General features: G+C 45.6%; 1 protein-coding gene across 3 annotated transcripts; it reads left to right on the plus strand.

Annotated features, from left to right (window-relative positions):
- Positions 1-194: 194 nt before the first annotated feature.
- LOC135395360 (uncharacterized) lies at positions 195-19,100 on the plus strand. 3 transcript variants are annotated; one of them, XR_010423037.1, is made up of 2 exons: positions 195-326; positions 18,542-19,100. XR_010423037.1 is itself a non-coding variant. In XM_064626600.1 (2 exons), exons 1-2 carry the CDS (start codon positions 423-425, stop codon positions 18,850-18,852), a joined length of 351 nt encoding a protein of 116 aa, XP_064482670.1. In that variant the 5' UTR covers positions 339-422; the 3' UTR covers positions 18,853-19,100. The 3 variants fall into 3 exon arrangements, 2 of the variants coding, with proteins under 2 accessions (XP_064482670.1, XP_064482669.1); XM_064626600.1 differs by lacking the exon at positions 195-326 and adding an exon at positions 339-462; XM_064626599.1 differs by lacking the exon at positions 195-326 and adding an exon at positions 18,186-18,436.
- Positions 19,101-24,512: the final 5,412 nt, after the last annotated feature.

Below are 24,512 nucleotides of genomic sequence, written 5' to 3' on the forward strand. Positions count from 1 at the left end.
CAGCTGCTTTCGTCCAAACTTCGGCACCGTCCACTTCAATTTGAAAAGTGGACAACTCCAGGAAAACAAAGAAAAACAACATTTTCTGTAATAACTCCGACACTATGCTCTGGGTTGTGGAGAGACGGCGTTCAAGGAAGTGACGTTGGTCCGCGGCGAGCCATGTGAGGTCACTTCCGTCGGAGAAGGTCGGATTCCTGCAGACCCGGTTGCGGGCGAATAAATAAAATATACGGCGACGAAGAAGGTCGCCAGTTTCCTCTAAGCCGTTCTGGGTGGTAGGAGTGTTATTTCGAGACTGGATTTTCAATCTCTTCAGGATACGAGTAAGTTCCCCTTTGTTACGAGACGTGCGTGTCGGCGTTATTCGGTGGCTATAGGACGTGGTGTATTTTCTGTCTTACGGATACCGGGACGGTCAGATGAGGACCGAATATCTGATGATTCATCGCAGGAGCCGAGGTGACTTTAGTTTTTATAAGTGTGCTTTCCAATGCGTAATTGTGTCATCTACTGTGCTTCGGTGAGTGCTCTGCGCAGTGGTTTATCCAGAATCGTAAGCATGGCGGTGGTGGGGGTGGGGGTGCGAAAAATGGGGGATCATTATTAGATACATCATAGCAGCTGAACTTATCCTTTCTCACATGTGTCTGGCGGTGGAACAACAAGATGCCCCCCCTCCCCCAACCTTGCATGGGGTGCACAGGAAAAAAAGCGGCGGGGGGGGGGGTCTTTTTTTTTTTTTCAGTCCATGTCTTTTTCTGTGATGTAGTGATGAAAACTGGTTGCATATGAGCAGTGAAATATGTCAAATATGGATGATTTGTAAAAGAAAAAAAGAATGGAGATGTTAGTATAATTTTTTTTATTAATTGGGGGTTTACGTCGCGAGGCAACTGAGATCACGGAGATGTTAGTCCCGCGCCACTCGGGACTGGCTACTCCCGGATGCTTAGTAATGAGCATGTGATTAGATTCTCAGGTGACGCCCAGGTTTATATAATGAGAAAGTTAATTACTTCATTAAACGTACACGTGCCAGCACACGCCTGCGAGACTGTAACTGTTTAGTCAAAGTTGCCCCGCGGATGTCCAACTCTGTCTCCTCTATAAACTGTAGATGTTTATACGCACGAATCAAAGTTAATTTACTCTTAAATTAACTGTGAATGAACCCGCTGTAACACTAATTCTTTTCGTGCAAGGAATACACATGACAGGTACATGAGGATAAAATATGTTTGCACTGTAAATGTTCTAATGGGATGGTCGCGTTTTCCATCTATGTATTTACCAAACCTTGCCCAGTGCCCGTGACATGCACCCAACCGGCAAACCACCCAACCTTGTCCTTGTGGCAAACGAAAACAAAGATGGCGTTATTGGCTTGGTTTGGTTTTAAGAAAAACTAAAACTGTGATTTTGGCTTCACTAGTGTGAGGCCCGCAACTCCACATCACTTGCACCAGTTACTTTGGTGGAAAACTGCTGTAATGATGATGCCAATGAAGGTGAGGAGGATGATGGCGATGATGATGCTGATGCTGATGATGATGATGATGATTAGTGGTGGTGATTCCGTTAATAATCACGGACCCGTTCCATTCATACTGGCGTTCCGTTCAGGAATCATACCTGGTGCAACTAGAGTATTCTGGCCAACAAAATTGCGTAGAATCCCTTCCGCGAATAACTTTTCTTGCTGCGTTCCAAGCTACGTGACTTCGTCAAGGGTCTGTTACAACATCGACGACTGTCCGCATCAGACGAAGGTGCACCTTCGCCTGATGCGGTTGGACACCTGGTGGACGTCCGCGGAGGCGAATGAATTATAAGCATCCAGAAAAACTACTTGCTGGATAAAACACAGCGCGACAGAGGAACACGCAACACAGAACAACGAACTTTGGAAAAACTGTGTTCGAGGTTGTTCTGTATTGCGCGTTCCTCTGTCTCATGGTTTTTCTTCCATCATATATAACCAGCTAGTCTGCGCCCTATATGTCTTCTCCAAGAATACTTGAATTAAATGAGATATGAAAAGGAAAACATGAAGTGATTAGTTCATACCACGTCGGTCAGGGATACTCCAAATACGTGTAATTTGGGAAGATATAGCGCATGAAAAGAAAAATAAATAACTAATGAGAGGGAAATATAGCGCACCAGATATTTCGGTTGCTAACTTGATTGAGATTGCAGGACCGGTTGCTGCTTCTCGTTGGATATTTGGAACTAGGTTTCTAAGCGTGTTGTGAGCATTTGCTCGAGTATTTACCAGCTCCCGTGGCTCATTGGTTAGCCTGCTGGCCACGTCACGTCGAGACTGGGAGGTACCCGGGTTCGAATCCCGGTGCCTGTTGTGCTGTCTGGGGTTTTTCCTGGCTTTTCCTCCGACGCTTTCAGATATATATGTTCGGCTCAGTTCCCTTAGAAGTCGGCCCAGGACGCACATTCCCCAGGGCGTCAGTTGTGACGTAGCCCACCTATGTGAGGCCGACAACCGTGAGCCCTTTCACAACCACCATGCTCGAGTATTTCACATCTTGGCTTCAAACGTTTTCTCCACTACACACATTCAGGTTTGCAAGAAACGAAACATATTTCCTGTACGAAGTGCATGACTAGGTATCATGGAATTTTGTTGATTATAGGTATTGAGAAACCGTGAAATATTCGATATTTTCATGTCACAGAAAAATACGTACGAATATAATGACAGCCAGTTACAGTATCATTGTTATCCTTCATAGTGTTTGAAAAAGAAAAGAAAGTGAAAATATCTCAAAACATCCCACTTGTCGGGACTAACATATCGGTTTTTTTTTAAACAAACTTAATCTACGTCACGATCAGAAAAAAAAAAAAAGAAAAGGCGGCTGCGTGAAGGGCACCATGGGGGTTCGCTAACCGGCAGCACACGAGAGAGAGGAAACCGTTCTCATCACCAGAAGGGACTGGTCGTGTGTTTGCCTCGACAATCTCTCCGATCCCAGATCTCGGAGCGCAAATATCAAAGTGCAAGGTTTTAAACCTTGCAGTTTGTCTAGCTTCTAAACTAACCGTAAACACGCGGGTAGTGGCCGCAGGGTTTTCCAGCGAGGTTTGGCTGAAAATTAGGGGGGGGGGGAATATGTTTAATGCAAAGTAAGAAAAAAGAGAAGGGAAAGGTTAGCCACGGTGTGGGCTTGCTATTCCCTAATGCTTTCAAGCAAACAGAAGAAAACAGCTGGGATACAGAAAATTATCAAAAATTAGGCATGTTGCCATAACATCAACGTTTCCCCTTTACGGGTGTGGGTACTACACGCCTATATACGGTGCCCGTGCTCACTCGTACAGACTACACCCATTGGATATGGATGCTGAAATCATGAACTTGGCTGCTGTATAATTTACACGCGGTATTTTTCCTCATCCATTACCCATCTGTGCACGTGTTTCATGTGAGGAAACCTCTGAGGAAAACGGCGGACATTCGCATTAAGTGTTTGCAACCTTGACACACCGTTCAAGATATCATCGATTGCCATTCATTACGTTACATGCATTCCAATATCGTCATTACTTTACACACTCGTCTGAGACTCAGCGCACGTTATATTTACTCATCTGTGAGATGGAGGCAGAGGAGGTTACATTTATTGTTTCGGACTCTTATAATTTTTGAGACCCCCCCGAAATGTGGCAAAAATGAAAGCCAAGCTAAATTACGGTAGTACAAAATTGAATTGGCTTATAACCTAATGAAATAGCGGGACAACTTCTCTTTGTGATTTATCTTCGCCCTATCTCATAATACCTCGGAACATATATAAACCGAAAACCGGGAGCTTTGCTTCGGGAAAACTGCTTTTCTCGGAGTAAATTTTTCCAAAAACAATATTCTATGCATCGAAGCACTTGTATCATGCACTTGTAGAGTACAAGCCTAAGCTCCGAGGATCGGCTCACAGTTTTGCGTTCCGAAATCAAGCTGCCTCCCTGTTGTGCTACTCGGCTAATCATTGGAACCAATCGATTCATTGGATGACAGAGCAACAACTGTGCTACCGAAGAAAACAATGAACATGAGTGTGCCCCCTACGATTGCTTTCATGACATAGGGGATTTCCCCTAAAACGTTAGTTAGATTGGATTTTCTTCTCTCCCCTCCCCCACTACGCGCTTTGACAGAGAACCCCCCCCCCCCCCTCCCCTCCCCTCCCCCGAGTCTCTGGATGCATCCGCTCCTGACAGAAACAGTTTGAGTCGCTCGAGCGTGAAATAATTTAAATATTTGTACCGTGGTACACGAACCGGGTGTACTGTTATTATAGAGTTTTAGCAGACCGTTGGATAACGGTGGCTTGCATCAAACCGTATCAACCGGATCCAATCAGTGGATAAGATTCTGAGTCACGCGCGACTACGACTGGTTCCGATAGACACGATAATCTTATCAACGGTATACTAAAACTCACTATTGATATTACAAGCTAATAACTGGGGTATGAAGGGAAGTACCAGCCGTCGATGTTTCGAAGAGAGATACTTCCTTTCACACTTCCTTACTGGTTCGCTGGATTTTCTACCGGTCCCGTGGATTTTCCCGTCTAGGGTAGTTGTTTTGAAACCGAAGCGAATACGAAGCGAATGGTGGAAATGGATACCAAGCGAAAGCAAATACGCTATGCAAGTAAAGGGCAACCTCCATGGAGCGAATGTACAGCGAAAAAGCTGCGAACTTCGCTCAGCGTCGGACGCCCTGCGCGAAGCGTCAAAAATGTGAGCGTCCGCCGCCGATCTGCCCATGCCAGATATTTTCGCCCAGCGTCCGCGATTCCGGAAGCGTTAACAGCAGATGAACCAATCAAAGTGCTCTTCCACTACGAACCTACGCCAGATCGTATGCACGTGGTCGTCTGCTCTCGTGAATCATCGTCATCGTCATCTTCTTGCAACTGGATGCTGTCGTCTGCTCGCTGTTTCGCCAACTGCATCGCTAGAACGTGAGGCATTCTCTGCAAAGAAACACGTTTTCCTTTCGCAGTAGTGAATATGCCTTTCGGTACGTTACTGGGCGCACCTTTTCAGACAGTTGTTGGATTTAGTTGCAAAATTTGTGACATTAAACGCACTTTTCCGAGCAACTGATTTCACTAAGCATTCACCTTATACCCTAGCAACAGTGACATAACAGCATGACTTCCCGTATGCCCGACGCCGTCCGCTGGTTTTTCGCCCCATGGAGCTGGTGCCGGCAAACAATTGGCGGCGGAACGCGCGTGGCAGTCTCTCGCGCGAACTTCGTTGCAAAAAATTCGCTCCATGGAGGTTGCCCTTTAGTCAGCCTTTCGCGCAGCCTCACGGCTTTTTCCTTTCCCTCGTGCACGTAGAACGGTCTCACATCGAGACTGGGAGGTACTCGGATTCGAATCCGGGTGCCTGCTGCGCTGTCTGGGGTTTTTACTGGGGTTTCTTCAGAAGCTTTCAGATACATATGTCGGCACAGTTCCTTTAGAAGTCGTCCCAGGACGCACATTCCACCAGGGCGGCAGTCGTGACGTTGCCCACATCTGTAAGGCCGACAACTGCGAGCCCTTTCTCTAGCACGACCACCATCCACGTTGCTTCAACTTTTCCACCATAGTGTTGTTGCCCGCCTGCGAATGCCCCCTTATTGCTGTGCTTTCTGAGCGGACAGACGCTCTGTCACGTGCTTTCTCCAACCTTTCTTTCTTCTTCTTCTTCAGCCACAAAGGAAATGGCCCTTTGTTTCATCACCAACAACAACCTTTTCTTTTTTCTCTGGCACGCGCAGAGTCGTACTGCCGTAGCGTATAGCCGCCGGATGCTGAATCACACGTGCAGTTTTGGTATTGACGGCGGCGTTCAAGGCACTTTGAAAAGCTTTCGCTCCACACCACATCCAGCGAAAACGGCATCGATTGTCTCGTCCATAGCTCCGCGGGAGACATTCACCCGTCATTATCTGCATGGCTGCGAGACACGCGAAACGCGGATTGTCCTCTCGTAGACTGAAGGAAACGTGATGGGACACTATACTTTGTTGCACTTTTGGTAAGGCTTGCCACGTGAGAGAAGTTCGCTGCGTGTTGCAAATGGTTGTGCGCACACGAATCTTCATGATATGATCATGTGAAGATCCGTAGCGCTCACTTTGTAGCCTTGCACGTTTTGGGTTTGTTGCCATTGCATGCCTTGTGGCGTTTCCGCGCCTATTTATCTATTATTTATGACTTATTAATGACAAAGGTCATTACATGGGTAGTGCCAGAATAATAGACGAACGCGTTCTTTTGTGTGTGTGTAACACAGTTTTGTAAATCTAAGCATTGACAAAATTTATGATTTGACATCGTCGCCCAACACGTTTAACAAGCGCCCGAACACTCAAACTAGGCATTTCAAAGAACAGCAACATTTAATGTGTCTTCGGACACATGTGTACTGTGGTGCAGTACTGTGTGCAGTCAATGTGTACTGTGGTGCAGAGAAAGTTGCCCTGGTTCGAGACACTGGTATCTTCAGTCTAACGTGTTTGCGTTCATTGGTTCTTCCCTTCGCTTTTCGTTCGTTGCTACAATCTCTTACCATATCATCCAATATCATCCTAGCTACAGTCGTGACGCTACCCAGATAAGTGAGGCCAACAAGAGCCGGTCTCGTCACCACCAGCATCTATATACAGGGTGTCTTTTTTTCTTTTTATACAGATTTTTCATAAAAAACTATAAGAGCCATAGACATTCCGTTTTCACTTCTATCATCCTGGGCCGGCGGACGCTCTTCGCCATCTGTTGTTCAACCGTCGAATGACTAATTACCTAAAAATCGTTAATTAACTTTTCAATTAAGCTACGAAGTTGTCCCAATGAGAACATCTGTTCCCTTCGGTCACCCGATACTGTAGCCGTTTTCAGAACAAAAATCCTTCGATAGATCGTCCGCAAAAAATTCGTGGAAAACCTTTTTTTTCTTCTTTATTTTGTTCATTGCGCATCTTCGAAGACGCGTCTTTCCTCCACCCCCAATGTGACAGGGTGAAAGAGCACACTATCGCATCTTGCGTCCTGGAAAAAGATTTAAAAAAAAGAAAAAAAACACAACCCAAGAAAAGGGCAGTTCCGACAGCGTCACCATGTACATTTGTTTTTTGTTTTTTTTTGTTTCCGCAAGTTAAAGCTCATCTTCAACACATGAGGCGGCACTGTGCTCCTCCACCCTTTCACATTCAAGTGAAGGGAAGACGCGTCTTTGGAGGTGCGCCATGAAAAAAAAAATGAAAAAAAAAAGTGTTCATTCACGAATTCTTTGCGGACGATCTATCGAACGGATTTTTGTTCTGAAAACGGCTACGGTATCAGGTGACCGAAGGGAACAGATGTTCTCATTGGGACGACTTCCTAGCTTTTATAATAAAAAGTTAATAAATGGTTTTTAGGTAATTAGTCATTCGACTGTTCAGCAACAGATGGCCAAGAACGTCCGCCGGCCCAGAGATGATAGAAGTGAAAACAGGATGTCTATAGCCCTTATAGTCTGTTTTGTTAATGAAAAATCTGTACCGAAAAAAAAAAAAGGACACCCTGTACACGCTCGACCATACACAGGCACACTACACTGCGCTGCACGACAACGGCCACCGGAATTCGCCATGCTGGTGCCACGAATGCACTTAGTATTGGTCCTTACTTTCTCGCTCCTGTACAATATATATTTCGCGGAGGAAAAAAAAAACATGAACGCGTGAAAAAAGACGAGGAAGAACATGGGAGAACTCCATGCATCTGGGAAAGCCCGGCTGTAGCCTGTAGGCAAGTCCTCGTCTTCGGTCTCCAATTTTTCGATAACGAAGTGTTTTCTTTAGGGCCCCCAAGACTGCGGAAAAAAAATACTTTGTATTTCATGCGTCATTCTTTCAAGTTTTTTAAATTATAATTATAAATAAATAATTATAAGGAAACACGTGATAGAACAACGGCGGCATATTCCATAAATAGTCGTTACGAAAATTAAGCTGTGTGTAGGCATAGTGTGTTTGAAACGAAACATAATATGTACCTTTTGCTACCTTCAGAGCATGCGGCCGTACAGCACTCTTCTTCCATGTTATAGAATGAACTGTACAGATGGCGAACGTAGGGTGTCGAGTGCAGGGATGTCGCAGTCTCCTCTCGATGAGGAACCGCACCTAACAAAAGAGAAAAGTTGCAGAGAGCAGCAGCTTGAGTGTGCCGCATCCCTAGGAAGATTCAAGTGCAGTTCCCTGAAAGTTCGGTACAAGAGTACCGGAAAAACTGAGCATAAATTCTCATGAGTACATTTCCTTTTTTTTTTTAAGACAACCTGGTAGCCTTTACTAATATTTCCAGAATTCTGATTTTACTGGCCGCATTGTTTTAAACTTACCATTTCCTCGCTTTTATATTTTTGTTGAATTTTATACTCATCCATCGAATTTCTCTTTTGCTCACAGTTCTTCACCAAAGCTTCATCAACGCAACAACCGCAGATCTCGTGCTTTATGTCGTTACGTTTCCTCCAGCCCGCCACACGGGGAAAGGACGCATAAAACGTTACTCAAGACTTCATTCACTGACCTTCCCAAATGCCCTCTGTCCTTGGCGTACGCACACGGTGTGGCTCCATTACATAAATCTCTGTCGGGCATTGAAAATAGATTTCCGCAAGACGGTAATGTTGCAGTCGCGTGTCTTGGAGAATGGCAGGTTTCGCTTCCAACTCCGTTGCGCGGTTATACAGAACTGCTCGAGGTTATTTTTACATCCCTGAGAGCATCGTTGCATTGATAGGTAGAGAACCGTGGAGGAGTTCTTCCTCGTGACATGAGATGCATATTGGAAGCTCTCTTTTTGCCGATGTCCCAAGGATGTTCGAAAGCTACGTAATCATAAATAAGTTGAGTCGATAGTTTGGGGGTTACGGTGTCTTATTACAGGTGCCAATCACTGGCCTCGATGGATTTTATTCAACGGTAAACTGAAAAAAAAAAAGAAAGAAAAAGAGAAAGAACATGATGAGTTGGTGATATGTGAGCGTACTTATCCCAGTGGTTTTGGCGATTCAGGCCCTTCACGTTTTTCCCACTCGCGTGTGGGCATGTGTGCCTCACGAAAGTGTATGGATGGTCATGTTCTTTTTTCCCCACCCTCCTTCCCCTTCATTTGTTTTGCATATAATAAACCCTCAATAACGCGAGTAGCTTCGGACTATAACATCTCCATTTTTTTACCAATCAATCAATCAATCAATCAATCAATCAATCAATCAATCAATCCATCCCTTCACGTAGGCTTGCTATACCATTGGCGATTAACCACTGCCGTTCATGGCATTGATATTGATAAGGAGAGTCTTCTCGTGGTGACATTTCATGCATATCGCGTTGGCTCCGTCGCATTCGTGGGATGTTGGAAGACGCCGAAATCATCTTTCTATTGAGCGAGGATTATTTCAGTGTTTCATTCGGTGCTTCTCTACCAGGCGGCTTGTCCGGCAGCATCCGCTTGTCGGTTAGCTGGTGGGGTTTGATCCTATATACTACCGCTTGTCTGACATTTTCTACAAGACTGCATGGGACAGGTGGCCCAGGACGTCCCCGCTCTCTGCCATTCCTTGCTCCTATCCGTTCTTCTTCTCTCCACATCGCTCATCGCCACCGTTGTTGCGCGGATGCTAACAGGGAACTTAAAAAAAGAGGCTTTTTTCATATCAGTTAGCCCTCGAGTTTGAAAAGTGCTCTCGCAAAACCGCCTGACGGGTTTTTTTTTTTAATTCTGTGTTAGCGCCGCAAAGCCACTGCGACTATGAGCGGCGTGCAGATGTGGGCAGATGGAAAGAGGACAGCGGGAAGTAGTGGGAGACAGGGGGCTTAGTATGCATCCTGGGCCGACTTCAAGGGGAACTGTGCCGACATTCGTCTGGAAAGTCTTCGGAAAACCCAGGGAAAACCTCAAACAGCACAGTGGTAGGATTCGAACTCACCACCTCCCCCAAGTCTTCAGCACGACCTTGGCTACGACCGACGATTTCAACGTTTCCACAGCAGAAATCATTGGAGGAGGTCAGAAAGCACGTGGAAACTATCTTTACTATTAGGTTGCATGGCCCACGTGAAAGACATTCATGCTTGTGGAATATGACAATACGGATGTAGTATGACGAAGTAAGACACGGACTAATTAGGGCAGGAGCTCAGCGCGGATGAGCTATTTTCGTTGTTATTATACATCCTAAAAATATCTACAAAGTGCGATAAAAAATCCTGAAATCCTGGCTGCGATCCACTGTTCTTATACCAAAATAGAAGCCAATTACTTTCTCCATTTACTGAAACGTTTCATTTCGTGCATACGAAGCTCTCTTGTTCACGAGCTTATAAATTATGTAACGTTCATTACAGCTACGAAAAACAAGAGTGAAACCTCCAACTTACGTAAGCCCCCTGACGAACTTGTTCCAAGCACGGCCACCAAACTTGTTTATGTACCGGTACATAGCTTCCTCAAAACAGTAAACATGGCTGATTTGAGCACTTCTCGCCAGTCTTGGGTAGTAACTAAGGTACTTTTAACTTGTAACTGTAACTAGTTACTTTTGGGGGTAACTAGTTACAGTAACTAGTTACATTTTCAGAGAAGTAGCTTTTAACTGTAACTAGTTACTATTTCTGTGAATGTAACTGCAAAATGTAACTAGTTACTCGAATAAATGTCGTTTCTTTTTTTCCCCTACCTTCCCCTATTTCCCCGTAACAGTGTCTTCCTTCGTTTTATCCGTAATAGGTATGTGCCCCGTGCCTTGGGCTCTTAACCAAGCAGGGAATTCCAACTTTGCGAACAGAAATTCTTTGAAGTTAGTGACCCTCAACGATCGGAGTGAGTCATATGTGAGTAACAGTGTCACTGCCCTTGCACGGGATCCTGCCTCCGGTGGATATGAACAAGGGAATGATTATGTACAAAGAGAAACTTTCCGGTCAGCTCACATGCGCTCCGACCGGTGCAATGGCTAATCCTGCCCCGGTTGTTGCTATCCTAAGCTTCCGTGGCCGCTATGTGAAGCAACCTTCGAGTTTTTATCATGGAAGGACGAGAATAATTTAATTGCAAAGTGCACGCTATGGAATAAAACGTACAGGGCAAACAGGACGTCAACTTCAAACCTGAAAAAGCATCTTGAGGAGAGTTGCTTGTTCTTGTGTATGTCTCTCTCTCAACACGGTATGAAACGCGTTCGTGTCACCGTGCTCTTCTTTTTCACCGCAATGCGCCAAGTTGCATGCACATGTCGTATTTTTCCGTGTGGGATAACCGCGTATTACGTTATACTGCTTCTGGTTAACTGCCAGACAACTTCTATCGCACTTCAGTAAATGTAAATAAATGTATGTTTTTAACAATTGTATCATCCTCTCATGGTAACTGTGATGTAACTAAGTTACTTTCACTCAGTAATTGTAACTAGTTACGCGACCAAGAAAGTAACAATAACTGTAACTTAGTTACTATTTTGGGCAGATAAACTGTAACTGTAACTCAGTTACTTTTTAGAAGTAACTTACCCAAGACTGCTTCTCGCATCTCTGTGGCCACTTTGTTTTTTGTGTGTTTGTAGTCCAAGTTCGCATCAGGGAGGCGCATGATGTCCAGTGGCAACACATTGACGTCAGCAATTACCATCGCAGATTACGTAGGGCACTGTTGAATAAAAAGAAAAGTATTATTATTTATATTCCTGTTTTCCACAGACGAACCTCGTCAATGTGGAATTGTACGTCGAAACTGTGGCGCTTGTTCTGAAGTAAGTATAGCTGTACAGTAGAACCAACTCTGTCACTACCGCCCGTCGAGAGGTAACATCGCTGCATATTCTTATCTGTCGGCCGATGAGATTTCAAACCCGCGTGCGTTTGCTGCAAAGTTGCTGCGTCGTTTCAGGGCCAGAAAAATGTCCATTCGCGTCTGATCAAAATGGGTCAGAGGTGGGCACTCGTCCTGTCGCTCACTCATATACCCTCCCCGTGCTCAGCTCTCCTTCTGTTTACTCATTGCCTGCTCAACTCTCTGGCTTGCTCACTCACTCATCCTCGGCTTGGCTTACCGTGTCTGGCTGAGCCCTCCGAGTGCTTACGCTCTTACCGTATCGTCTCACAGATCTCTAGGTTGTCAAGAGCATGAACAGCAGAGCATGATATGAGGACAGTTGAGTTCATGTGATGGGTATTACGTGAGGGTGAAAGGAGGTTAGGACAGGGGAGTAAGGTAAAGTGAAGTAAAAATGAAACGATGTAGGTTGTGACGTAACGTGTATGGTAGTGGTTTACCTGGAATCGGAGTATACGGAGGGTTGCATCAGACTACTCAGTTCACGGTGCGTGAGCGTTACTCAAGTTCGCTCGTGCCCAGTTCACCAAAACTGAGCATCATTGCAGCGCACTCGCATGATCAGCTCATTCGCCATACTGAGCATGAATGAGCATGTTCATATGAGTGACTTTTGCTCACACTGATCTCCTCGTTTTCTCACTCATGCACATGAATGAATTTTGTTCATGCTGATATTCACGTTTGCTCACTCATCCTCGGTGGACTCGAGGATGCACGAATTTTTATTTTCATATATCCACAAAGCAAAGTGCAGAGCGGGACCGTTAGGGCGTACCCTGTAAAACAGTCCCTACAAAGAATACATATACTTCAAGCCAGAAGCTCACTCCTTGCTCAGCTATCCCCTTTTGCTTGCTCATGCTCAGATTATTCGCCATATTGAGCATGAGTGAGTTTTACTAAGGTATGAGTTACACGACCGTGCATCCGACGGCGTGACTTGCGTGCACTGAGCTTGTAAAGACAAAAAATAAAAAAGAAAAACGTTTTGATTAAAAGTAAACATACTGAACGAATGCCAAGGAACACATGGACGGGCCATCCAGGATTCCCCATTGTTTCATGGTAGAAATTAGTGCCAATTTCGTTGGCCAGAGAGTCGTTTGCTCGCCTAGAAACTGTAAATTTTCCTTTCCACATTGTTGTGACGAAGGTGCTTCTCTATCACCGAAAAAAATAAAACATTCTCCCTACCAACCTGAAAATATCTCAAAGATCAATTAAAGACTGAAAGGTCATGCATACTATTCCCCTGTCTCCGAATCCTCCCTCTCTCATAACTGGTGTTTCCTCGCAGTGCTGATAACCTGGTGGTGGTTGTGACGTGAACAGCTTGCCTCTTGTTGATAAACTGATGATAAAGATAACCTCAAGGGCCCTCCGGCTAAACATATTTTACTCCGTTCGGAGTCACAAAAAACCGTACGAGGTCCTAACGGAAATTGACGCCACTCTGGTCGTAAGCTATTTATTCAGTGGAGCATATAGGACCACAGGTACTTTTCTTGAGCTCAGTATCCCCGTATTGATCTGTGAGTCAGTTTCCCCACCAAAGAAAGTGCCCGATCCCACTTGTTGATGCTCAAGTTTGTCATAAGTGAAGGACCCCCTTCTATTTACTGCTATTGTTTGATTGTTCCATGTCCAAGTACACTGTCTCCAATGCACTACTCTGTATAAAAGTTTCAAGCGCTGACAAGGCAGCGTACCTCTTGTCAGCTGGTCAAATACCAAGCACTTTTACAAGTTCAAAGTTTCATTTGTCCGATCGGTCGACAGCAGATCTCGTAGTGGCCCTTTGCGGTGCATATCTGGAACAGTGCACGAGAATGTGTCCAGTGTCCTCCACGGTTGAACAAACTGTGTAGTTCACTAAATCAGCCCTCCCAATTTGATGGAGGAATTGGTGCCTGTACGGGACATTCAAACGGAACCAACGCAAAAGAGTCAGAACAGTTCGAGGTACCGTGGACGAAACACTAAATTTCAGCTCCGGGCCTAGTAGATGTAGCGAGGAGTGCCTATCGCCTTGTAGCCATTGCATTGCCGTCTGCACATAGTTTGTGAAAGAGATCTCAATAGGTCTTGCACATCTATTTGGCGTATGGTAGATATTTCGATGAGGACAGATGTGCAAGGTCCGCTACTTCATCAGCCGCTTCATTGTCCCGTATGCATGCGTGTCCGGGAATTCATTGTAGTATGATGTCATGACCGGCATCTGGATTGCTTGCACACAGCCAGAATGTTGTGGACTGTCAGTGCATTACATCCATTACATAGGAATGATATTATGGCTCGTTGTCGAACCTTTGAATCGTTATATATATAGGACCCATTCCGCTGCAGACGTGTATGTAACAGCATATTGAAGAGCGAGAAATATAGCTACTAATTCTGCCGTTGTTGAGGATGGTCTGTGGGACAGCCGTGTCATTCCTTCCCTCTTGTGTTCGGGGTGACGGGGACAACCACAGACGTGGATCAAGGTGCTGTCGTCGATCCATCGGTGAAAATAGCTGCTCTATTGTGGTTATTCTCCATCATAGATAGACAGTACTGTCTCAGCGCTGTAGGTGGCTGAACTAACCTTCTGTGCACACCGAACACTGTCACACCAATTTTTAGGTAGCATAAGGATGCTGGGTCGTTCGAGGAGGGATTGCTTTCGGAAAAGCTCGAAGATGTGGAGCAATCAGGTAACGCGAGTTTCGACTCGTAACTTTGCGTGCTAGAGTGCAGAGACGGATGTAGTGCCGCACTGTTTTCCACGTTCGCCAGATATCTGTTGGAGGTTATCTGGGCTGCATTCGAAGCGGCACGAGGTACACCTAAGCATACTTTAAGGCTTTTTCTAAGGTGCTTTGCAGCACCTCCTCAGATGAGTCGTATATCCCACGCAGTATATACGGGAAGATGGGAGGCCAGCGTCTGCCGTATCAGCGCTATGTACGGAGTAGGGACCTATTCGACACTCCTCAGCGGGAGCCCATTATACGACGTACAGCGTCGATTCGTGCGTCGAGTCTGCCAAAGGTCTGTAAGAGTCCAGCCAGTGATGAAAAGTACTGGAAGTACGAAGTACTCAAGTATAGTGCTTTAAGTACATTTCCGAATATTTGTACTTTACGTTTTAAGTATATATTTCACATTGTGTACTTTATTACTGTACACTTAAAGTACTTTTTTCCATCAAGTACTCAAGTACTGAAACATGGACACCCGACACAAAAAATCACAAAAAAATATTTAAAATGCGCACAACTAAAAGCGCTAAAATGACAAGAAAAGGAAAACACACAGATAGCGCTATCTATGTGTTTTCCTTTTCTTGTTGTCATTTTAGCGCTTTTAGTGGAACACAGTAGCAGGAGTCCCAACCTGACATTTTACCAAAAATGATTTTTGTGCTTTTAAAGGGCATATTTGTTGAAGAAAATCCATTGTTGAAAGGATTGAACTGTTGAAAAATTACCAGTGCTTCTATGCTTATGTTAAATGAATGGAATGCAAAGACACGCATACAATTTGCAAAGACACGCATACATGAAGAGCACCGACACCTACATTTTACTTCTGAAACAGTGTTCTGTTGTTTAACTAAGTATCGCGACGATAGGTGTCCCGGGTGGCATCTAAAAACAAAGACGACGATCCCGCACCAAAAGTTACGGCGCTTTGGAGAACGAGCGTCTTTGTGCAGGATATTTCCGCAGACAGAGATCAGGCAATGCGTTCAAACTTTTTTTGGTACATACGGCCCTTGTAGCACGCACAGAAAAATAATCATCTCTCTTGTTTTATTGGGCTCTCTGCTAATACGCATTTCAGAACTCTACAAAATTGTCGAGGTGCCCGTTCAGGGGTAATGCAGTGAGTGAGAATTACATAGCTTCGGTGGATGGCTCCATGTTGTTATTAGGTGTTTCTAAGGGTTGGTGGCATTGATTACAGTCTATCAGCGTACTTGGGACCGGTTAAGCTCACTGACATCCGATTAGTATAAATTTTCACAATTTCCACAGATTTGTGGAAATTTCTAAACGGAGTTTTGCAGGGACCTGGCGCTTGCAGTTTTACACTTTGATGACTTGTTGAAGCTTCGTAAATGCATTAAAAAAATTATTTGACCGTGCGTTCTATTGCGCCAGTTAAAGGACACTTTTAGCATGGTCTTGTACTGCTCATTCATTATTCAGAACAAACCACCAAAAACTGCACAACAAATACACTCCCCTTGTGGTGGTCAGCTCACGTAGCTCACGTGATCCCTCATTCGGCATCATGGATCGGCTTCCGAGAGAGGGCGCCACCACATGTCCTCGAGGCCAATTATAAAAAGCAGCAAGGAATGCCCAGAAATGTATAAGCTCTGTTGGCTTGTGCTCTTTTGTTATTTGTTTTTGTTTTGTATTTTGTTTTGGCACCATAGGCGGGTGATCTTGGATCAGCAGGGTATAATACTATTTTGCATAATCGCAGCTCAGCTGACTGGTTGCCTCTGTACATGTAACTGCAATCTATACCATGTGATACAGTTCATATTCATGGGTTAGCACTTAACCTATAGGGTGGCTTCATAGCATTTGCCAAGACTGCTGGCTGAAGCTTCGCTAAAAAAGCAAGACATAGCTACTAAACAGTGAAATGCAAAGTGATACAAATTAAATTGGCAGCGTGCTTGATGACTACTTCAAGTACCTTGCCTAATACTTTGTGCTTTACCTGGAGTACAATTGGAATTATTACTTTGTACTGTATACTTGAAGTACTAATGATGCCAGGTACTTGGTACCTTAATTGAAGTACAATTTTGAGGTACTTTGCCCATAAAGTCCAGCGCATGTCAGGTTTGAACTGAATAATGTATAGTTGTATTCGTGCATTCCAAACCACGTTACGCTTTAGCACGAGTTGTTGACACAAAATGACGTGAACTTACATTCCTTGAGATCGGGTGAGCACTTTAGTGCCCACTTAATCCTGGGCAAGTCACAGAACGCATGCTAATCACGATGCCATCCAGCGAGCGCATTTCAAGGCTGCCCAAACTGCCCAACCAAGTGTTGTCGCAACCGTTTCTAAGTGCCAATAACGTAGGGAGGAATAAAGTTACTCGTGCATTAATAACGAGTGTCTCTAGAAACGTATCTGTTGCGCATAGCGGCAAATAAAGATAGATTTCTCGCAATCGAGAATTACTGTATCGCAATACTGTATGTTCACCTTGGGACGCTCGTTGGCGTCGATCCTCCTTCGAGACTAGGAGGTGTATCTATTCACTCTCCTTTATTCAAGCATGTCAACTTTTTTTTATTACGTGTTAGCACTGCGAGGCAACTGCGGCTATGAGCGGAGTACAGATGTGGACAGATGGAGAGAGGACAGCAGGAAGGAGTGGGGTTAGGGGGGTTAGTATGCGTCCTGGGCTGACTTCAGGGGCTACTGTGGCGACATTCGTCTGGAAAGTCTTCGGAAAACCGAAAACTTCAGACAGCACAGCCAGTGGACCAGCTCCCGTGGCATAGTGGTTTGGATGATCGCTTTCCACGCCGAGACTGGGAGGTGACACGGGTTCGAATCCTGTGGCCGGCTGTGCTGTCTGAGGTTTTCCCTGGGTTTTCCAAAGACTTCCCAGACGAATGTCGGCACAGTTCCTCCTGAAGTTGGCCCAGGACGCATACTAACCCCCCGCCCTATCCCCCACTCCTTCCTCCTGTCCTCTCTCCATCTGTCCACGCCTGTACTCCGCTCATAGCCACAGGTGCTTCGCGGCACTAACACAAAATTTAAAAAAAAGCAGCCAGTGGTAGGATTCCTACTCACCACATCCCCCAGTCTTCAGCACGACCTTGGCTACCACCAACGAACGGGACGCCTTAACCTGCTCGGTCATGCCGCTGGTATCAACTTATCAAAGAGCATTGAACCCAATGTTATTTGAGAAGCTATACGTTACGTCCTAGTGAGAAGAAGGCACGTTACACGCTTGACGGCCCTACGTTCAATGGCTACACCAACACGCATGACCAACCCAATAAATTCTGCCCGACGTACTGATACCCTCGCCAGTCATAACTGAAAATGCAACAGCGAAGGCCACCCACGTATATATATCTCCGCTCATGTACCTAGATCATTCAACGGCAGTCTATTACTCCTTCGCCGGAGACCATTACACCTCCTCTTCGTTCTTTGGGGTCATGCAGTGATATTTTTATAATGCGACGGTGCTCAAGCATTGAGACTAGTCCTGTCTTATAGGCAGCAACACGAGAGAAAACCTATGCTTTCACCTCCAATTCTTTTGTTTCGACATCGTCGATTTGTGGTACCCATCATTCCCAACTGCTCATTCGGGCGACCTTGAGCTCCGCTGCGTCGAGAAATCTGTATGAGCGGCGTTGCGTAACATTGTTAATGCAACCACGTGGACCGGCGGCACTTCGAGTGCTTGCCTCCAGTTGTCCAGATGAAACGGCGAAGGCGCCAGAAAAACATGCTTACGTCTTCGCTTAAGGGTTGGTTTGCATTATATTTGCACGCTGCTGGGGCGCGCGCCATTTGCACTGATTCACATGAAATGCCATCCGCAATGTACTCAAACATCCCTCTTTCAACCGCAGGTCTGTACAGGATGGCGGTGGACTTCCTCTCGACAATATACTGCCCTCTTTCTTGGGACGACGACGAGCTTGAACCGGAATACGACTTCGAGCTTCAGGACTGCCTCAAGAAGGGCAACAACATCAACACTACGACGACCACGAATGAGATCACCCTGCCGGATAACTACGACGAGGAAGAGGAGTACGACGAGAACTTCCTTCTAGTCCTCGAAACTCAGGAATCAACGCTAGACGAAGTTTGGGACAATGTGTTAGAGCAAGCGTGGGCCTTGTCAGAATCCATAGGAAAGTATATCTTGCTTGCGTGACGGACTACTTGTGTACAGACAGTTAATGATGCGACCCGCATCCCGTGAGACAGTGATAGTGCAGTCTATGGACACCAGGTGCTGGACTTCGTGAAGCTGCAATTCTGGACTCCTGTGAACTCTCAAGAATCTTTGGATGGGCAATTCCTGTATCTAGTGACCTCGCGAGTGTTTTAAAATTTCTATGACTATATGATATGTGAGCAGTGCTCCTACGGAAATGAAGGTGCGAGTGTCATAGAAATTGATTCTGCCTCTGTGTTTATTTTCACTTTTCTCCCTATCTAGACAGATATGTAGTGAGTATCTGTGCTCGAAGGACAGTCCCGTCAGCTACTCTTCAGCTATATGGTCGACACAGACCCCTTGTTTTTCGTAAAGGAAAGTTGCACGCGTGGCACATTTTGCTACTGACTTTTAGTTTTGGTACTCTGTCGCCCTAATTTTTAAGAACTTTTTCAAGCTCCTTTGAAAAAGAGCCTCCTTTGAAAAGCCTCGGAGAAAGGCCTCTAGAAGGAACGCTCCCTCAAGAAGTACGAGAAAATCAAAAGCTCTTCTCCGAAATACAGATAGTGGAGTGGGATTAAACAGAATAGAGTCATCCATGTAGACTCTATCGTCCATCCCTCGGATGACTCTACATGACACGCTCCTTGACTGACCTCTATGTGACCTTCAAAGACCCCGGTCTGACATAACCTCTGACGCGACCATTAATTCCCATTTGCGGGAAAGCTGCAGCCCGAGCCCCCGCGACGGCGTGAAGAGCGAAGATGAAAGAACCGATGTTCTGAGGCTGGAACAACATAGAGGGGACAAATACATACAAAGCCTCAATTTGCCTAAGAAATTAACGATGAAAGATGAAAGAAGAAAGAAACTTTCATCTTCCATCGTGAAGAGCGACCCTGACCTAGCCGCGAGCGACGATCTTTATCCCGCGGTCCCAGACGCACTATGCGCGACTGATAGCGGGCGCGGATGGCGTGTAGCCAATGAGGATACTGGCCCAGCGTTGCGGCGGCGCTGTGTGAGCGTGGTATGCAGGGTGTCCCACCGAAAGAGGGCCAGGGGCTAAAGAAAAAACGGAGTGTTCTACACAAATAGAACCAACTGTACGTGCTTGGCAATTGTGTGGTCTATCCAAAATTAGTTTTTCATCGCCCCTTGTCAATCAATTAGCGGCAATTAATTTTCTAACGTTTTAATTATCGGTTTTAGCTCTCAGATGTCAATGAGGAAGTTGTAGTACATGTCGAAAAAGACGCAACTGAAGTGGTTTGAGTTTCCTATGGCTTGTGGTTTTGTTTTCTCCCAGGTTTAAAAACTGGTTTCAGAAACCGCGCGCACCACAGAGCGCTCCCCATAATTCGGTGCCCGCACGCGACGATTGCAGTGCACTCTGATAGGTGTGTCGTGAAACAGGTGAAACATCTTCCTCTTGTGTGACGTGGCCCAAGGATGGTCTCCAAGCACTAATCTCAAGGTCAATGTACGTCGGAGGGCGATGGAATCGTCGTGCCCGGGTGCCAGATTCTGGGCAGAGATCTGCGTTCCGCCCGGCATCTGAAATCAACATTTAAACCCGGGAAAAAAACGAAACCACAAGCCATAGCGACCTCGAACCACTTCAGCTGTGTCTTTTTCGACATGAACTACACCTTCCTCATTGACATCTGAGAGCTAAAACCGATAATTATAAAGAAAATTTATTACCGCCAATTAATTGACAAGGGGCGATGAAGAAACACAATTTTTGGGTAGACCACACAACTGCCAAGCACGTAGAGTTGGTTCCATTTGTGTAGAGCACTCCGTTTCTTCTTTAGCCCCTGGCCCTTTTTCGGTGGGACATCCTGTATAGCCTGCAACCATACCCGATGTTGACATCCCGCGCACTCACGTTTCATAACGTGAACGCGGGTGAGGAGAAGGGGAGCGGAGCCGGCTTCGCAACTTACTTTCCAAACGGCGCCGCGGGCCCCCTCTACTCCCGCAAGTGGCGACGGGGCTTTAGTCAGCGCCATTTCAACAAAAATGGGTCCAAAAGTAATTGCAACAGAGTCACCTTGCTGGACATTGTTCGACATTGTTTAACCTTGTTTGAGCTCTACCGTGACCAGTCTTGGGTAGTAACTAAGTTACTTTTAACTTGTAACTGTAACTAGTTACTTTGGGGGGTAACTAGTTACAGTAACTAGTTACATTTCCAGAGAAGTAGCTTTTAACTGTAACTAGTTACTATTTCTGTGAATGTAACTGCAAAATGTAACTAGTTACTCGAATAAATGTCGTTCCTTTTTTCCCCCTACCTTCCCCTATTTCCCCGTAACAGTGTCTTCCTTCGTTTTATCCGTAATCGGTATGTGCCCCGTGCCTTGGGCTCTTAACCAAGCAGGGAATTCCAACTTTGCGAACAGAAATTCTTTGAAGTTAGTGACCCTCAACGGTCGGAGTGAGTCATATGTGAGTAACAGTGTCACTGCCCTTGCACGGGATCCTGCCTCCGGTGGATATGGACAAGGGAATGATTATGTACAAAGAGAAACTTTCCGGTCAGCTCACTTGCGCTCCGACCGGTGCAATGGCTAATCCTGCCACGGTTGTTGCTATCCTAAGCTTCCGTGGCCGCTATGTGAAGCAACCTTCGAGTTTTTATCATGGAAGGACGAGAATAATTTAATTGCAAAGTGCACGCATTGGAATAAAACGTACTCGGCAAACAGGACGTCAACTTCAAACCTGAAAAAGCATCTTGAGGAGAGTTGCTTGTTCTTGTGTATGTCTCTCTCTCAACACGGTATGAAACGCGTTCGTGTCACCGTGCTCTTCTTTTTCACCGCAATGCGCCAAGTTGCATGCACATGTCGTATTTCTCTGTGTGGGATAACCGCGTATTACCTTATACTGCTTCTGGTTAAGTGCCAGACAACTTTTATCGCACTTCAGTAAATGTAAATAAATGTATGTTTTTAACAATTGTATCACCCTCTCATGGTAACTGTGATGTAACTAAGTTACTTTCTCTCAGTAATTGTAACTAGTTACGCGACCAAGAAAGTAACAATAACTGTAACCTAGTTACTATTTTGGGCAGATAAACTGTAACTGTAACTCAGTTACTTTTTAGAAGTAACTTACCCAAGACTGACCGTGACCTTGATTTTGTTCCGGACATCCCAACTAGGGGCTATAAGCAAATTTAAGAAAAAGCGCGGTCGTTCATAAATTCCAGCGCGACTGAACTGCAACGTACCCAACGCGTTCTATGCAAAATCGCGACACAAGATCATGGCCACCTAGCGGGGACAACCGGAACTAATTCAAGGCAACGTTAGAGGTCAAACAAGGACTCCGTGACTCAGTTACAACTACTTTGACCCGTTTTCGAACGAAATGGTGCGGACAACAACGGTTGTGTAGAAGATCAGTCAAGGTGCCATATTTCAGGACGAGTTCAACGGGAACATTACATGTAGGAGAGGGTTTCACTCTCGCCAAAATGCAGTACTAAAGGTTCGATTTCGGAGGGGGTGTGGGGAGGCTTGAACTCCCGAAAGAGCGTCGTAGCGAGAAGGGGTTTGGTAGTGCATTGGTAGTACGTTTGGTAGTGCATTTGGGAGAGGAGAACAACGGGAACCCTCCTCCCTCATGTAAAATCCCCACAGAACCCCTCCCGAAATATTTTTCTGGCTACGCCACTGCCCTCGAAACCCCACTGGTTACGCTACTGGAGTGCGGTCAGGATCGAGAAAAAGATGATTGTGGCTATACGCTTAGTATAAGTGGTTTCATAAGAAGAATGGCACTCAGTAAGGTGACTAAACAAGATATGCCTGCAGTCTAGCCAAACAAACAATAAAATAAAAGCTCATTGCGTCTTGAAACTTCGTTTATGAGCATCCCTCTTGGATGCCCACATAATCAAGTTCCTGCGTGGTTTAACTCCAGAAAGAACGAAAAAGACAATAAATAAATAAATAAAGAATAATCTGTTTGGTTAGATTGCATTTCGCTGTCTAACGCTTGCTGGTAGCACATGCTCCTTCCAGGCCCACCCAACAACCCCTTGCAGTCGCAGAGTCAAATCGATATTCTCTAGCAACCTTTAAGGGAGAAATTATCATCATTACAGGTTTCATAAAGTATGTAGCAACAAATGATTTGCCGTAGTGTTTTGTAAGACAAGCGCTGATATAGGCGTGGCACAAGGCTACTAGATATGTCGTTTTCTTGTGTGTGTGTGTGTGTACCAATGAGACCTCTCGCACTCCTTCGTTCGAGGCAAAACCGAACGAAGAGCGAACCGAAGGACCAACGAGACGCGAGTTCGCGACGCACATTGGGTTGAAGCGGCCGTAGGACATGCACAATCGAGCCAGTGCAACTTTTTCTGCACGAACACAACCAGCTGAATTCGCTATAAAGTCGGTTCCTTAAATTTCTGGCGGCATTACGGAACCAATAAATGCCACCGAATTTCGAAGACTATACGCGCGCAAAGATGCTCATCGCATATGAGTCCCTATAATGTCCGCCATTTGCAAAGAAGGCAAGGTGAGGTCAACATGGCGCCATCCAGAGTGGCCTCAAATATGGCTGTCGGTTTATCCCTCTATTTCGCACTCTATCTCATTGGTGTGTATGTATGTGAGCCTCTGTTTCGTACACATGTAGACAACAAGCGATAGGCGTGAACACCCGATCATCCCTCGACTAGCTCCCCTGGGCCCGCTAGCACGAAACCTTCCTAAGTGTAACACTTAACAAGTGTTGCACTAACGCGTTAGTGCACTAGGTTTAGGGTTGCAGTGAAGTGGCTTGCACGAACACTTCGACGAACGCCCTAACTTAAGTGTTCTAAAGTGGATCGTGGCTATACGAGCAGTAGCAGTTTTCGGAGGGCTCTCATTGGTAGAAAGAGAACTCCCGGAGTTCATCCCAGGAAGTCGTGTGTCACGGCATGCTTGGATTGTGGGAAGTCGTCTGCTTCTGCCGTCGCACGCAAACAGTTTGTAGAACCAAAATAAGGTATTGTAATATCATTGTAGCTGCAAGAATGCATTAGGTCACTTGTTGTGTACTTTCGTTAAATAAAATAAAGCCTGTGGCCCAAAGTATGTCTCGAATTGCTTGATGATGGAGAGATCATCTCCGCCGGCAGTGTCTGTGAGAGCATCTCGCTCGGCGATCATTTCGAGAGATGTTGCTAACGGAAAGCACACAACGCACGGCACCCACAGCATAAAAAATGAGACGTTGTTAGTATCGCAAGGAAAATGCGTACTGTATTGCGAGATACAGTTGGTGCCGACGACGAGTCCTCGCTACGAGGGTGGTTCCATAAGTTTCCCGCCCGACCAACTTTTAATAGTCATAGAGACGAAACAAGTGTATCACTTTTCGACACAGTCACCCTTAACTTCGATGCACTTTTGACACCTTTCAACCAGCATTCTTATACCCTTGAAAAAATAGTCCGAAGTTTTGTCCGCAAAATGCTGGAAAGCTGTCTCTTGCACCTCACTATCGTTTTGAAATCTCCGTCCTCTGAGATCCCTCTTCAAGTTTGAGAACAGGAAGTAGTCACTCGGTGCCAAGTCTGGGCTGTAGGGTGTGTGGTGGATTTCTTCGAAGCCGCACTCCTTCAGTGCAGCCTT

Source organism: Ornithodoros turicata, chromosome 5, assembly GCF_037126465.1.
Source record: "Ornithodoros turicata isolate Travis chromosome 5, ASM3712646v1, whole genome shotgun sequence".
In the NCBI taxonomy this organism is placed as follows: domain Eukaryota; kingdom Metazoa; phylum Arthropoda; class Arachnida; order Ixodida; family Argasidae; genus Ornithodoros; species Ornithodoros turicata.